The sequence below is a fragment of the Dermacentor variabilis genome, chromosome 8, assembly GCF_050947875.1.
Source record: "Dermacentor variabilis isolate Ectoservices chromosome 8, ASM5094787v1, whole genome shotgun sequence".
NCBI classification, from domain to species: domain Eukaryota; kingdom Metazoa; phylum Arthropoda; class Arachnida; order Ixodida; family Ixodidae; genus Dermacentor; species Dermacentor variabilis.
The window spans coordinates 144,403,652-144,419,578 of NC_134575.1; the positions used below are offsets into that span (position 1 = coordinate 144,403,652).

Here is a 15,927-nt window from a genome sequence, read left to right on the forward strand (position 1 = left end):
TTCCCAATCCTATTTCTAGACCAGCTTTTCGAATACGTCTTGCAGACCTGTTCTAGATCGTCTCAAGAAAGTAATTAAGCCGGACATTAGCAGAGATATACGACGTTTTCCCGCCGAAGTTCTCTCATTCGTGTCTTCTTTAACCCGTTTTTATCGTCTTGGATAAACGCTATGACAACGTTACGTATCTCTTTTGTGCTACCTGGGATCTATAGCATCGACAAGTTCATAGACCAAACCGTCATGACATTAGTCGGGCAGCGGACTCGCGCGAGCGTCTCAGTGCGCGTTTTCAGAACATCGCAGACCGGGCGACGTAGCAGAAATCTTCTTCGCGTCTGTGCTTCCTGCATACCAGAGTTGTAGCCGATGACTGTTTGCCGGTTTTATGTTTCGCGAGCCAAGCTTCACGCAGCTTCTTGTCCTGCGGCTACGTGTGAATAAGGCTGACACCGGCCTCCGTTACGTGCGTCCGGCCCTGCTGAACCGAGCAGTAGCCTACCATGTTGCGCGCCTTCAAAGGCAGCCACTACCTATTGTAGTGTTTTGAAGCGTTGTAAAGGAGACACTCAAAGCGGGAAAATTTCGCCACTAAATAAGGGCCGCAGTGTACGAGGGAATTTAAACTCGTTTTCAGCTCGCTTCGGCGCGCCCGAAGCAGCCGACGCGGCCGCTATGTCCACGTGATCCCTCCTAGCACGTCACGCCGACGGTGGCGCCAGCTTTTATAGTGGTGGAGCTCGAGGCCAATATCGTGAAACGCAAGTGATTCAGCCCGACTCGGCTGGCTGAGGAACGGCCGGCTATCACCGATAGCGTTGCGCGCGCCAGAGATATCCACTAGCGCGATGCAATAGCCGGCGCTGCCATCTCTTGTTCATTTCGCTGGTTACTCGCACCGAGGGAGGAAACTTCAAGGCGCCGCCTTGCGTACATTTCTTTTTATATATTAGAAAGAGGCAGTTGTCATAACTTTTGATTATGCGAAAAGGCATTAATCTTGATTACAATACAAATGCAGCAGTGAAAAGTGGACAACATTGCCGAAAGTTTGCTATGTTCCACCAATATTATTTTGTATAAACGCGTTCTTTTAAAAAATGATGGCCCCAAACACAAATGCCAACACCGCCCGAGAGCGACGCAAATACTATGAGCACGCGTTATGAAGAAAAGATTTTCGTGGCGCCGAACGACGGGCAAAATGTGGCGATACGCATTCCTCTCGGCTGCCGTTGCATATGGCTGCTCATTAGCATAATTCGCGCGGCTCGTCGAAGCAAAAATTATGGCGGAAAATCTCAGCAATGGCGGCCCAGCGCAACGTCACGCATCGTCAAAATGACGCTTACGAAACAGCCCTTCCTGTGACGCTCCTCACGAGGTATTCCTTCAGCCAATTAGCAAGCTGGCATGGCGCATGTCTTAGATCGCCACCACATATTCGCACATATTCAGATGCATTGCACTGGCTTCTGCACGCTACCGCTCACATTCTTTTTGAAGCGCTAACATCACTATATATCTGTCAAGGACCAACAAATGTATTAGTCCATAAAATTTGCAGCTCCACGTCACGTTTCGTCATCTTGATTGAAACGCAAAATGACTTTTCGCAAAACTTCCGTTTCCCGGCACAAATTTCAAGGCATGTGAGCCCTCCACAGTCAATCAGTGTAAACATGGCGGATAATGGCGGCCGTGTAGCCGCCATGCGTGTCGAGAATAGCACCCCGGTACCGGTTGGTACGCACAACATTGTGTTGCTTCGCAAAATCGCTGCGTTCGGTGCTGCTGCAGAGCTCGCGTTTAGGGATTAGAGCTCGGACGACAGCGATTACGAGGTGACGCAGGTGGAGTACGAAGCCTTCTATGCACGTTGCCCACGCGCAATCCTTGCGGGCGCGACATGGAAATGACGGACTCTGCGGCTGCCGCGGTCAAGTTACGCACGGAGGATGGTGAGTTTGGTTGCCATGGAAACGTACAGAACGGAAGTGGAGCATGGTTTCCGGAACCGGTTTGTGCGACGTGTAGGCAGACTTCCTGTGTGATCTCCCGCGGAGCGTTTTCGCGCTCCGCTGGCCGATTCGGATTTGTGAAAACCGAGCGCTCGCTCGAGGATTTCGGTGGACCCTCCAGGTCGACCAGTGAAAAACGCCATATATAGTGTACCATTAAAGGCTAGGTGGCGCGCGCCGCCACCACCCGGGAAGACTACAAATGAAGCTGTGCAGGGGGATATGAGTTGGACTAGTTTTGAAGTGAGGGAAGCTTGCAGTAAAATTGAGTATGAAGAACGGCTGAGGAATACGGAAGAAATTAGTAAATGGGCTGGGAGAGTGTTCAGGTATCTGTACAGGCAAAACATTGATTCACAGTGGAGGAAAAGAACTAGGAAGCTTACCAGCAAGTATGCGGCCTGTGGGGTGGGCAACACAGCAACAAAGAAGGTCAAGCGGAAAGTCAGAGAGGCTGAATTAATCTCATGGGTGGCGGCAATGGAAAAGAAACCTGCCATGAGTAACTACTTAAGAGGAAAAAACGAAATCAGGAAAGAAACCATTTATGATAACTCAAAGGGAAGCTCATTACTTCTCGAAGCGAGATCGGGTTGCCTTAGAACACGCACCTATAAAGTGAGATATAAGAAGGAAGAAGAAGCATGTGCTTGCTGCGGTAAAGCTAGGGGAACGACGGAGCATATTTTATTAGAATGTGAAGACGTCTACCCAGCGGTTGATTTAGGCACCACTGGCCTCCTTGAAACCCTTGGGTTCAGAGGGAGCAGTGGTAAAGCAAACAGGTCCGCAATAGACATTAGTAAGAGGCGATTGGAGGATTGGTGGAAGTAGGGAAACGACAAAAGACGGAGACGTACAAAAACACAGTTCGCAATAGGGGATCAGAAAATTTGGACGTGGTAGTTCATAGTGTTTTTTTCTTTTATTTTTTCCTTGGTTAACCTAGGTAGGATATTACACTCTTAGGCAAAGTTACACCCTTTGGCTTGCCCCTTCTGCCACACAACAACAATCGTTATCTGCCTTGATGCGTTTCCTTTCTTTAACGCTGCGAGCCCGGTACTTTCCAGTAACGAACGGCACGCGCGTTAACAGCATAGAACGGTTTACACCCTTTGCAGTGCCCCTTCTGATAACGCGCGTGCCGTTCGTTACTGGAAAGTTCCGGGCTCGCAGCGTTAATGAAAGGAAACGCATCAAGGCAGATAACGATTATTCTTGTGTGGCAGAAGGGGCAAGCCAAAGGGTGTAACTTTGCCTAAGAGTGCAGGCAGCATAGTAGCAAGAGCTTAGTGGCGCAACCCACCGCCCCATTCCAAAGGGCACGCTCATTACATCCATCCACCTATCCATCCGATTCAGAAGGTTGAGCCTCATCCATCCATCCACACATCCACAAACGGTGCACTTAAGGGACTATAGGCGAGAATCGTGCGCCGGAACTGCCATCAGTAAAACCAAAACCGAAAGCGCAGAGCAGACGACGCGTCCCATGAGCCTTTGCTCGAAACGGTGAAATCAATGTGCTGCTGCGTTGCTGTCCACTGACTGCATCATGCTATTTGACAGGAAGTTTTCGGTACTCACATGTCGTCCACGTGCACTGTATTCGCGTTATTCGATTATCATTTTAGTGTTGTCGAGCGTTAACATGCGTTAACCATAAGACGGTTGTGCTCTAAGAGCTTGCGTAGCGCGGGAGCAGCAACTGCGGGAGCATCGCGACAGTCGCGCGTTTGACAGCACCTCTCAACCGGCTTGATACGAAGGCGTCTGCTGGTGCTGCTGCTACTTTTCGGGAACGGCGCCTGGTCGAAGAAGTCTAGCCATGGAGCGTACTACTCGGCGCTGCTGCGTGCCTCTGTGCGGCTCACGTCCTGCACCAAGTTTCATCGCGTACCACCCACTGCCTTTGGAACCGCGCGTACGCCAGGCGTGGATCGAGTTCGTGCGTTCCTGTCCTAGAGGCGGCGAGCGCGAATGGGCGCCTCCGCAATCCGGCGAGGAAGCGGCGTTCGTGTGCCACCGACACTTCGCTCTCGGCTGCTTTGATTTCCGGCGGGAGGACGGTCGTCCGAGAGTGCTCAGGGCATGCCTGAAGGCCGATGCCGTGCCCTCAGTCTACCTCGATGAGGAAGGCCGGTTGGTCGCCGCCGCAGACAAGGCAGGTGCCCAGGTACTGTTTTATTCTCGTGTTCAGATCTGTCATTCAAATTAGTTGTGCGGGCGCTTCCAACCTTTGCAAACACTAACTGTGACGAAGCTCATCTTAAAACTGCGACGCGCACAAATGACGAAGGACACAGGGAGTTTACAAAAAAGCGCCGTTTGTAGACATCCAATCGTTGTGCGCGCTGCAGTTTCACCATATGTTATTACCGACTCGCGCAGGTTTCAGTGTGGCACGTGATTTTAGAATTGCAGGTTTCAGTTATATTTACCAAACGAAATTTACGGAAAGGCACTGGTCAGCACGTCACAGGTATGGGTCACAGGTCACGTGGCGTGCGTGAATACAACTACAGTCAATCGAATGCATATGCTGTCAATCTGAGTGAATATATAACGTTATCTGCTGCTAAGGTGACGCGTTATCTTTGTCCATGTTCTACGCCATGTCCTACCAGCGCGAAGTCGAACGGAGCATAGCAGCATATCTAGGTCGACGCAAACGAGACTCGCATTTTATGCGTACTGTTAAGAACCGCGTTGTGTCACTTGCATAAAGCGCGGTCAACAATCCCAGCTTTCTTGTTCAGCGAGACCTTGTGTCATTGTTGATTCGTAAGCCTTGACTCAAAGCTACAGCAACCCTTGTCATGTTTGAACTTAGAGTGAGGCATTTTACTGCTTCCTGTTCATTGTTTCTGTTGTGTGTAGACGTGCCAACTAGTCTGGCCTGACACATTCACTCCTTTAGCTGCCTGTTGTTCCATTCTTTGTAGTCGTTAATTTCAGTGTCACGGCCGGTTGCAACAGCTATACGACTTCTGATATTTTTGGTTGTGTAAAACTCATTGTATATAAGAATACAAGGCTTTCTTAAATGTAATCATGGACCACTAAAGCTTGAGAGCAGCTGAAAACTGAAGAATTGAAATTACGGGATGGTATAGTGAGGAATGGACACACTTATCTAATGGAGGCCGGCCCTGTTTCTTTTTTGTCTGAAAAGAAACTAAGCTGGTATGCAAAGCTTTGTGTTGTCCCCCAGAGGGGTGTCTGCATCGGCTGGTGTTTGGTGTGTTGCGACACCATGTACCCGAGCACACGAGGATTGGACCCTCCCGCTTCTAACTGTGTGTGGCTTAGCCATATATGGGGAAAGGGAGATCCTGGGGGTTTAGCTGTTGCCGGGTGTTCGGACCTTTAAGGCCCCCCGGCGGAGGCAACACACCTCTTTGGCCTCTGCTTCACATAGACGGCACCTCCAGACTGACCCACCTGGAGGAAATCGGCAGTCGCCTTTTCCTGTCCCTCTCTTCAATCTTTCGCTTTCCCTCTTGCTGTCTCTTCTTTCCTGTCTTCTTATCACTTCTTCTCACTTCTGAATTTCTGGGCGGCAGGAATTAACCTGGGTGCAGGTATCCAACCATGGATATATATATATTGTTTTCAAATCAAACATTTATTTGACATAATAGTTCTGCAGAAACCCGCAAGGTGGAGAGAAGTAATTAATAAAAGGAAAATGAGACATGCACTTGTTCGTAGCAAATGCTACAAAGGAAACCCCATACGGGCTCCTCGAACGAAAAGCCTTGCAGTTGAAGAAAAATTTGTCCTGGTCTGGGACTCGAACCTGGGACCACCGCCTTTCCAGGGCAGCTGCTCTACCATCTGAGCTAACCAGGCGTCTAGCACATGGCAGGGCGAAGTCGAATTTGTCAACAACTCGAAGCAAAGGCAGGAGTTTGATGTAATAGCTCTGCAGAAACCCGTAATAACCCGTGCGTAAACACGTAATAATTCTGCGGAAACCCACAAGGTGGAGAGAAGTAACTTCTTTCCACCTTGTGGGTCCCTGCAGGAGCGTTGGCGTCAGCGGGCATTTGGTGTGTTGCGACACCACGTACCTGAGCACATGAGGGTCTCACCCTCCCACATTTAGCCGTGCACGGCTTGCCATATCTGGGGTAAGGGGGATCCTGGGGGTTGAGCCGATAGCAGGTGTTCAGACCTTTAAGGCCTCCCTTTAAGGTGGAGGCAACACACCTCTTTGGCCTCTGCTTCATATAGATGGCACCTCCAGACTGACCCACTTGGGGGAAATTGGTAGTTGCCTTTTCCTGTCCTCCTCTTTGATCTTCGTCTTTCTCTCTCGCATTTTTCATTTTTCCTGTCATCACTGCTCCTCAGTTCCCAATTTCCCGACGGCAAGGGTTAACCTTGTGTGGCTAGCCAGCCTTGGTTATGCTGTATTTGGTTATGGCAGCGATGTACGGCTGGCGTTGACAGGGTTTCTCTTGCAGGAACTTCTCTCACGTCTCCCTGTTGGGCTCCATGGTGGGTGGATGGCACCGCGGCCGAAAACCCCATCTATACTTATGGAAAACGCTTTTCCTAAACTCCCTGATTGCCTTCAGAAATGAGGGTGCACCGAAGATGTCTTTCAGTTTTTCGGACGCCAAGTCCACAACTTCCCTCGTTCCCATGTAATTCACTTGGAATAACCAAACAAACCAGTGTGAATATTTTCATCATTTTTTGTTTTGAAGTCTCTTACTGAAGTTTTTGGTCCAGGATGCTCGCAAGAGCGCGTGTCCAGCGCCTCGCAAGAGGCAATAGACACAACAACCAGCCAGACTGTGCCACCAGCACCTAAGGAGTGGCGAGCCTCTCTCGATCACTCCGAAAAAGACAAAAAAGCACGTCACGGCCCCTGGAAAGGGCCCGTGAGCTAATCTCTGTCTCTTAAGACACACAGCACAAAGCACATTTATCATCATGGAGACACAAATAATACAATGGAATGCTAGAGGACTTCTTCATAGCCTAGATGACATTACATAACTACCACACACACGCAATCCAATGTTGCTGTGTGTTCAAAGGACACATCTGAAACCTATAAACACCAATTTCCTTCGCAATTACTTCATCTTCCGAAAGGACGGCGACGAGGCTAACACCTCTGGTGGTGTAGCAATAGTAGCCGACAAGTCTGTAGCTTGCCGACATGTCGCCATTCAGACGCCCCTTGAGGCAGTGTCAGTTCGGGCTATTTTTTTCAATAAATTAATCACTGTATGTTCCGTTTATATACCCCCAAGCCATCATCTCAAAAAAACACTTTTATGACCTCATTATCCAGCTTCCCAAGCCTTACATACTTGTGGGAGATTTTAATGCTCACCACACAATGTGGAGAGACTCACGATGCGACGCGAGAGGTTGAGTGATAGAGAACTTTTTAGTAAACACTGGTACATGTCTGTTTAATAAAAACGAGCCAACTTATTGTAATATGTATCACAATTCTCATTATTCTATAGACCTAGCTATTGGCTCGGCAGCTATTATCCCTTACTTAAAATGGAGCATTATCAAGAATTCTTATGGACGTGACCATTTTCCTGCACTTTTAATCTTAATTGTACAACATGAATGCCCCCCGCATGCGCCTCTTCTGCCGACTGGGACCATTTTAAGGAATTGACCTACCTATCATGAGATTTTATCACCGATTTTAGTGTTGATGATGCGGTAGCCTATTTTACCGCTTTTATCATTGAAGCAGCGAATAACTTCATTTCACAATCAGGCGGTAGCTTATCCAAAAGGCGAGTTCCATGGTGGAATGATGAGAGCAAGGAGGTGCGGAAAAAACAAAAAGCGTGGGCCATGCTGCGGTTCACAACTGCAGAAAATTTGATAGAATTGAAAATATTAAATCACAGGGAAGGCGAGCGCGACGGCAAGCTAAGAAGACACGCTGGGAGAGGCTCTTGTCTGGTATTAACTCATACACACACAGGAGGCAAAAGTATGGAATGGGCTAAGGAAAATTAAGGGACAACAAATTCATCCATTGCCACTTGTTGATATAGACAGAAACAAGTTGGAAGACAAGCTCGACACTCTTGGGGAGCACTTTGAGCATGTGTCTACTTCCACACACTATTTGGAGAACTTTTTTAAGCATAAAGCAATAAAAGAACTTAAGCCACTGAACCGGAAATGTATCCCAAACGATCCTTATAACCTACCTTTTACCATTGCTGAACTTAGTTTCCTTATCAGCATGTCAGAGCTCTGCACCGGCCCCGATAGATGTACAATATGCTTAAGCACCTGCACTCCGACACACAAATCACGCTACTCGCACTTTTCAGTACTATCTGGGCTACTGGTTATCTCCCATCTAAGTGGGAAGAAGCTCTTGTGATCCCTGTTTTGAAGCATGGTAAAAATGCTTCATTGCTTACTAGCTACCATCCTATAGCGCTTACGAGCTGCCTTTGTAAGCTTTTTGAAAAATGATCAATTGCCGTCTCGTACATTTCCTAAAGTCCAGCAAAATGCTTGACCCATTTTAATGTGGCTTTAGGGAAGGGCGATCTACAACTGACCATCTTGTGTGCATCGAAGCAAGCATTCATGATGTTTTCGTGTTTCTTAATATGGGAAAAGCATATGGTACAACTTGGCGCCACGAAATCCTGCGCGACCTTTCAGTGCTGGCCATCTGCGGCAGTATGTTAAACATAATAAAAAGCTGCCTAGACACCCGTACATTTCGGCCAGTATGCTGCACGCTAACCTGTTTGCATTCATTGTACAGCTGTCTTTCGGCCTGCTGCTTTATTCCGGGGATGGAGGCACTGCGCAAGCCGGGGCGACCAGGGCGGCGCAGGAGCTCTACGCTACCCGATGCCACGTGCTGGATCCACCGCCACACTCATCGAGCGAATTGCACCGTCAACACCGGAAGATAGCATGCTCGGAGATCTTGGCCCGTGATCTGCGTTCAGCGCCACTGGTCTCCGCTGCCTTAAATAGCCTGCCTGGGATCGACTTCGCCACTGGGCACGGTGGCACTGCCAGTATGCTGCACGCTAACCTGTTTGCATTCATTGTACAGCTGTCCTTCGGCCTGCTGCTTCATGCCGGGGATAGAGGCACTGCGCAAGCCGGTGCGACCAGGACGGCGCAGGAACTCTACGCTACCCAATGCCACGTGCTGGATCCACCGCCATACTCATTGTGGGAGTGGCACCTTGACGTCAACACCGGAAGATAGCATGCTCGGAGATCTTGGCCCGTGATCTGTGTTCAGCGCCACTGCTCTCCGCTGCCTTAAATAGCCTGCCTGGGATCAACTCGGCCACTGGGCACGGTGGCACTGCCAGTATGCTGCACGCTAACCCGTTTGCATTCATTGTACAGGTGAGAAAGGATTTTGGATATTGCATCCGCTCAAGTGACCCTTTCTTGCTAGTGCTGCCGTGCCCACCGTTATGTATCCTGGTTTTTGATATCGCCTTGGCCTTGACAAAATTGCTGCTATTAGGTGGTGATATTGAAACTAATCCTGGTCCCGATCTAACCCAAATTTCAAAACAGCTGAAGGATATTGCAGCCGACATCAAAGATATTAAAGAAAAACGTTTGGTAGAAATAGAAAACAAGCTTCACCTCCTTGCAGTCCTTGAAAATAGAGTCGAATCCTGTCAACAAGAAATCACCTGTATGAGCAAAGTAATAGATATTCTTCAACATAAAATTGACGATCTTGAAAATCGCAGTAGGCGATCTAACCTAATTATCTATGGCCTAAAGGAAAAAAACGATGAAACTAGTGAGTCGTTAAAGCAAACTGTAAACAAAGACATCATCGAAGACACCCTGGGACTAGAAAAAGTTGCCATCGAGCGTATACATAGGTTGGGGAAACGCGCCACAGATAAAACTCTACCGGTAATAATGAAGTTACTTGACTACAGACAAAAAGTGGCAATCTTAAGCCGAGGTTTCAAACTAAAAACAACTGACTACTCAATTGGTGAAGACTTCTCTAAAAGAATAAGAGACATACGGAAGAAACTTTGGGATAGTGCAAAACCAAACCGTGAGAAAAAGGAAAAAGTATCACTTTCTTTTGACAAACTTTACATTAAGAAACGCGCATATATTTGGGACGAAGAGAAGAAGGACAAAGTACCGATGCAAAAGAAAACGACGCAGAAACAAACCGCCGTATAACCCGCAGAGCTGCACAAGCGGCACAAGCCGCACAATCAAAAGATTAACATTGATAAATGTAAACGCCCGCAGTGTCCTAAATAAAACAGGAGCCTTGGAAAGCCTTCTAGTCGATTACGAGCCCGATATTGTGGCCATCACGGAAACATGGCTATCACCTGCTATATTTGACCACGAGATTGCCCCGCCAAACTACACAATCATCCGAAAATACCGACCTTCACGAGGTGGAGGAGTGGCTTTACTGATAAAAAACTGTCTTCGCTTTGTCCTTCTTCCCGAGGTGAACAACGCTGAAGCCGTTTTCTGAAAAATTTTGTGCCACGGGACGTCAATCGTAACCGGTTGCGTTTATCGGAGCCCTTCCTCTGACAGTGCATGCCTTTTAGCAATTCAAAAATATATGCAGCGTCATGTCCATCAATCCAGGATTATTCTTGCGGGCGACTTTAACCTAGCTGACATAGACTGGTCCACAATGCATCATGCGTCAGAAGCCTTCGAAGTGCTAATAGACTTAATGCTAAATTTTGAACTACATCAACTTGTCACTCGTCCTACCCGCGTTCAAGGCTCAACGAAAAATATCCTCGACCTCATATTTCTTAGCAACCATTTTACTACAAGTCAAGCACAAATAGACATTATTGAAGGAATATCTGATCACAGTATACCTATGTGCACATTCCAGCTTAATCATTGTATTACTACCCAGTCTACAGTAAAGAGCTTTTTTAACTTTCATAAAGCAGATGGCACCAGCATACTAACTTATCTGTCGCATGAATTCGACTCCTTTTCGGAAAAAGCATCTCAGGAATCTACTGATGTAGATGCATTGTGGCTACATTTTAAGAGCATTGTCCTGCACTGTATAACTAATTATATTCCAATGCAAAAGAAAAAACAGTACCTTAAGAATTCATGGATCACACGCGAAATCATCCATGCTAAACGGTGCGCAAATCGGCTTCGTAAGGCAAACAAGAATAACCCAAAACCATCTACAACATTGAAGTTAAAATCTGCAGTTATGCATTTCAAGCAGAAACTAAAAGATTCGAAACAATATTACTACAGTGTCACTCTCGCTAACTTCCTAAAAGATAACCCACAAAGATTCTGGAAACATCTGCGCAGTACCGAGCAGACAACAACCAAACTAACTGAAGAAGAAAAAAGTGCAACGGCAAACAAATATAACGATTTCTTCAAATCAGTCTTCACGGAAGACAATGGTACACTCCCCCCTCTTCCACCATCCTGTACGTCAGTGCTTGACCGGTTAATAATAACGGACGCCGGAATCCACAATCTTCTCCTCAACATTGACCCTAAGAAATCAATCGGGCCTGACGAAATTCCAAACGAATTCCTAAAAAAATATGCTGAGTGGTGCAGTAGATATCTGGGACACATTTTTCATAAATCACTAGCAACTTCTAATCTACCACATGACTGGAAAAAGGCTAAAATAATACCGATCCACAAGAAAGGAGACAAAAATAATGTTGCCAATTTCAGACCCAGCACTTCATGCAAAATACTAGAACACATCATTCTAAAACACATGACAGTACTTCTAGAACGTGACAACATCCTGTCGCCTCACCAGCATGGTTTTCGATCTGGCTTATCAACCATCACTCAACTAACAGAGGTAGTTCATGACCTTGCTCTTAGTATTAATAATCGTTCTCAAATTGACATGATTTTACTTGACTTATCTAAAGCTTTTTATTGCGTGAGTCACACTAAGCTAATTGCAAAAGTGGAGCATGCCATCGGGAAAGGAGAAGTTTCTGCTTGGATAACAGCTTTTCTAACACACCGCTCACAATTTGTTATGTTTGATCACATGCCATCTGATGCCATTCCTGTCACATCTGGAGTACCACAAGGCTCGGTACTCGGGCCGCTGTTATTTCTGATCTTTATTAACGATATAACCAATAATATAGGGTGCAAAATCAAACTCTTCGCGGATGACTGCGTGATATATAAAGAAATTAGCAGCCATAACGACCATCTCGATCTTTCTGATTCCCTTAACACGCTAGCCGAGTGGTGTTCCCAGTGGCAAATGTCTATTAACGTCAATAAATCAGTGGCAATGACAATAACAAGAAAAAAGCAACCCTCTCATTTCACCTATATCGTTAATGGCACGCCTCTTTCCATGGTTGAGCAACAGAAATATTTAGGGATAACGCTGACATCAAACCTCAATTGGGAAACACACAACTAATATTACAACTACGTACTGCACTACGAAAGCTATTTTATCTAAAAAGACGCCTAAAGATCGCTCTAACGAACATTAAGCTTCTGGCCTACAAAACATTTGTGAGACCTATCTTAGAATACGCTAACACAATTTGGTTTCCTTACACAGCAACTAACATAGCTAAACTTGAAGCTGTACAAAGAAAAGCCGCAAGGTTCATTCATAGCAAATATCGTTCTACTGACTCACCTTCACGTCTCTTAGCTTCCTCAGGCCTCAACACATTATCGACGAGAGCGAAACAAGGTCGACTAAAATTTCTGTTTTAAATGCTGCACCATCAGTATAAAATTGATATCACCCGGTACATTTCATATTCGCAATCTAGAATAACACGGCATCAACACGAACATACGCTAACCGAGTATTCATTTTCTAATGACGTATTCAGGTACTCATTCTTTCCTCGAGTAATCAGAGAATGGAATGAACTTAACTCGTCATGAACAGCGACAAATTCTTTATCCCTGTTCGTTTCACAACTGGAGCTCATCACAAGAGATTATTAACGATTTCTCATGTTTGTTCCCTGTTCTCTTTATGTTAAACTAACAGTGCTTAGAAAAAAAAATGTATACACTTGTTTGTTTTGACTATGATATGCCCCGGTTGTTGTTCATTTTATTCTGCTTTGTTTAGTGTTCTGTTGTATAGCTTATCTACCTTATCCTTTGTATTTTGTTGAATATTGTTGCTTTTTCATTCTTTGTGTAGCTCACACATGTATTTATGTTGGGAAAAGAAAGTGTTCATGCCTGTCTGCTAGGCTCTCGGCTGAGAGCGGCAGTATTGTAAAATAAATAAATAAATAAATAAAATAGGTAATGCACTGTTACGTACATTCATACAAGAAACTGGGGTACCCCAGGGTGGCGTACTCAGTTGCACGTTCTTTGTCGTTAAGATTAACGCGCTTCATGCATCATTACCACCAGCTATGTTTTATTCTGTCTACGTAGACGATATACAAATAGGTTTCAAATCCTGCAACCCCGCAGTGTGTGAGAGACAGGTACAGCAGGGCTTAAACAAGGTGTCCAAGTGGGCAGATGAAAATAGACTTAAAATCAACCCCTACAACAGTTCTTGTGTTCTCTTTACGAGAAAGAGAGGCCTAGTTCCAGATCTTTTTGTAGAATTCGGTGGACAATAAATTCCTGTCAACAAAGAGCTCAAATTTGTAGGTGTTATCCTTGACTGCAGGCTTAATTTCATTTCACAAATGAAATGTTTTAAAGCAAAATGTCTAAAAACAATAAACTTTCTTAGAATCCTATCCCACACAACATGGGATAGCGACAAAGTGTTTATTGAATGTTTACAGGAGCTTAATTCGATGCCGATTGGACTATGGTGCCGTGGTATATCACTCTGCCTCCCTGAGCACGCTAAAGATGCTAGATCCCATCCTCCAACTGGGTATCCATCTGGCCACTGGGGCATTTAGAACAAGCCCTGTCAGAAGCCTATACATAGAGTCAGATGAGTGGTCACTCCATTTTCAGAGAACATATATCAGCTTCATGTATTTTCTCAAAGTGCACTCTAATCAGGAACAGCCGTGTTCCACAACCGTTAACAACTTGACATGTGAAACACTTTTTCGTAACACACCCTCTATGAAACTTCCTTTGTTACTGTGTGTAAGAGAACTTAGCGAAGAAATGGATGTCTCGATTCTCGAACATTGCCTAATGCCTACTGGTAAGCTATTACCACCCTGGGAGTGGCAGGTGATAGACTGTGATGTATCCTTTGTAGAGGTCACAAAGCATGCTCCTTACCTCGAAATCGCTATGCGTTTTGTGAACTTCAATCGAAGTACTCCTGCTCTGAATTCTACACAGGTGTGTCAAAATCACATGCTGGCGTATCTTATGCTCCCATTGGTCTCTCTTTTTCTAAATGTGAGGCATTAAACCCCCTGGCAAGTATCTTCACTGCAGAAGCATATGCAGTACTGTCTGCAGTAAAACATATAAAGAAATTAAAAGTTGACAGAGCAATAATACTCAGAGTCGTTAAGTCTTGTAAAAGCATTAATTTCTTTACAAAAGCATACAAATCCTGTTTTCATTTAACTTTACTGACTCTTATGCAACATTTATTTATCACATAGACATGTAGTATTATGCTGGGTATGTACTAGCTGACAAAATGGCTGCATCACTAGCTATTATTCCTACGGTTGCTGTTTCTGTCACAGATCTGAACTCTTCCTTACGAAAGAAACTACGAAACCACAGGCGATGCATGCAGGATGCAGAGATAAATAATAAACTGCTCGTTATAAAGCCACAGTTAGGTTTTTGGGCCCTCCACTACAAAATCGCGACGAGCAGATGTCCAATTCTGTCATCCCAGAATGGGGTACATATTTGGCACCTACAATTTTCTGCTTACTGGAAATGAACCTACAACCTGTGGTAGATGTGTTGAGAGGCTAACTGTCCTCCACGTCCTGCTAGGGTGTCGGAAAGCCGAAGCTGAGAGAAAGAAACATTTTCCTCTTGCATATCATTATTGCGTTCCTCTTCACCCAGCTATGTTTCTTAGTAAAGAACCGTTTTTTAACACCAAAGCAGCCCTCGATTTCTTGAATGATGTTGTCCTACATGTTAAAAGCCCATTTAATTCATAGCGCATCCTCTCCTTCGCTGTGATAGCTGTTTTGTAAAGCACATGCCTCCAGGCCCTTGTCTCAAGGGCTCTAACAAGGCCGTGGTGCTCTAGTCAATTTTAGCATCTGACATATTTTGTATATCCCCTTCAGGCATGAATTAAAAGAAACACGAAAGAAAATTGTGGTTCCTTCAAATATTGCCTCTAAATACCGAACCAAACTCAGTGATACGAATGAAAATATGTTTATTGAGCCAACAAAAAAATTTTTCTGATGTGTATATTTGTACACATGGCGCCTCCAGGATGTAAATTATCTCGACGGCCACTTACACAAGGAACAACTGCTGTCAGGTGCTGTCAACTTGGCAAAAGTACTTAAGAGTGTACTTACAATGCATCTCAGCTTGCCTGCTTCGACGGATCCTACTTTTTGACGTGAAATTCATAGTAGCAATCCTTTGTGGCACTTAGGCAGAGGAAAACACCGCATTTGCGACAGTAAACTCGAGACTTCGAAGCACAACCTGTGTTTCGGCACTTTTGCGGGAAGTTGGCACTGATGTGAATGGGCCAGTGGTTATTGCCATCAAACCTTGTGGAATTTGTTGGCAGGGGCATACCGACATGTGATTTTCGGACAGGATTGGGAGAGGTGGTGCTTGGTCTTCCCCTCCTGTTTGGCGCAGTCCTGTTGCTTGAAATCAAACTGCGTGCAATGTGCGACTGAAATTCCACAACATCTTTCACTTCCTTTTTGGGCAGTCCTTCTGCATTCGCGTTGCGAAT

General features: G+C 45.6%; 1 protein-coding gene across 6 annotated transcripts in view; it reads left to right on the forward strand.

The window, feature by feature from the left end:
- The first annotated feature begins 3,520 nt into the window (after positions 1-3,520).
- LOC142590650 (uncharacterized) overlaps positions 3,521-15,927 on the forward strand; it is a 95,702-nt gene continuing 83,295 nt past the window's right edge. For 2 of the 6 annotated variants that reach the window (XM_075703027.1, XM_075703028.1), the window contains exon 1: positions 3,522-4,200. In XM_075703027.1, the coding sequence (XP_075559142.1) occupies positions 3,853-4,200 (348 nt within the window). In that variant the 5' untranslated portion in view covers positions 3,522-3,852. Of the gene's footprint in view, positions 4,201-9,144; positions 9,414-15,927 lie in introns of those variants that run through there. The other 4 variants (XM_075703029.1, XM_075703026.1, XM_075703025.1 and 1 more) reach the window with 4 other exon arrangements.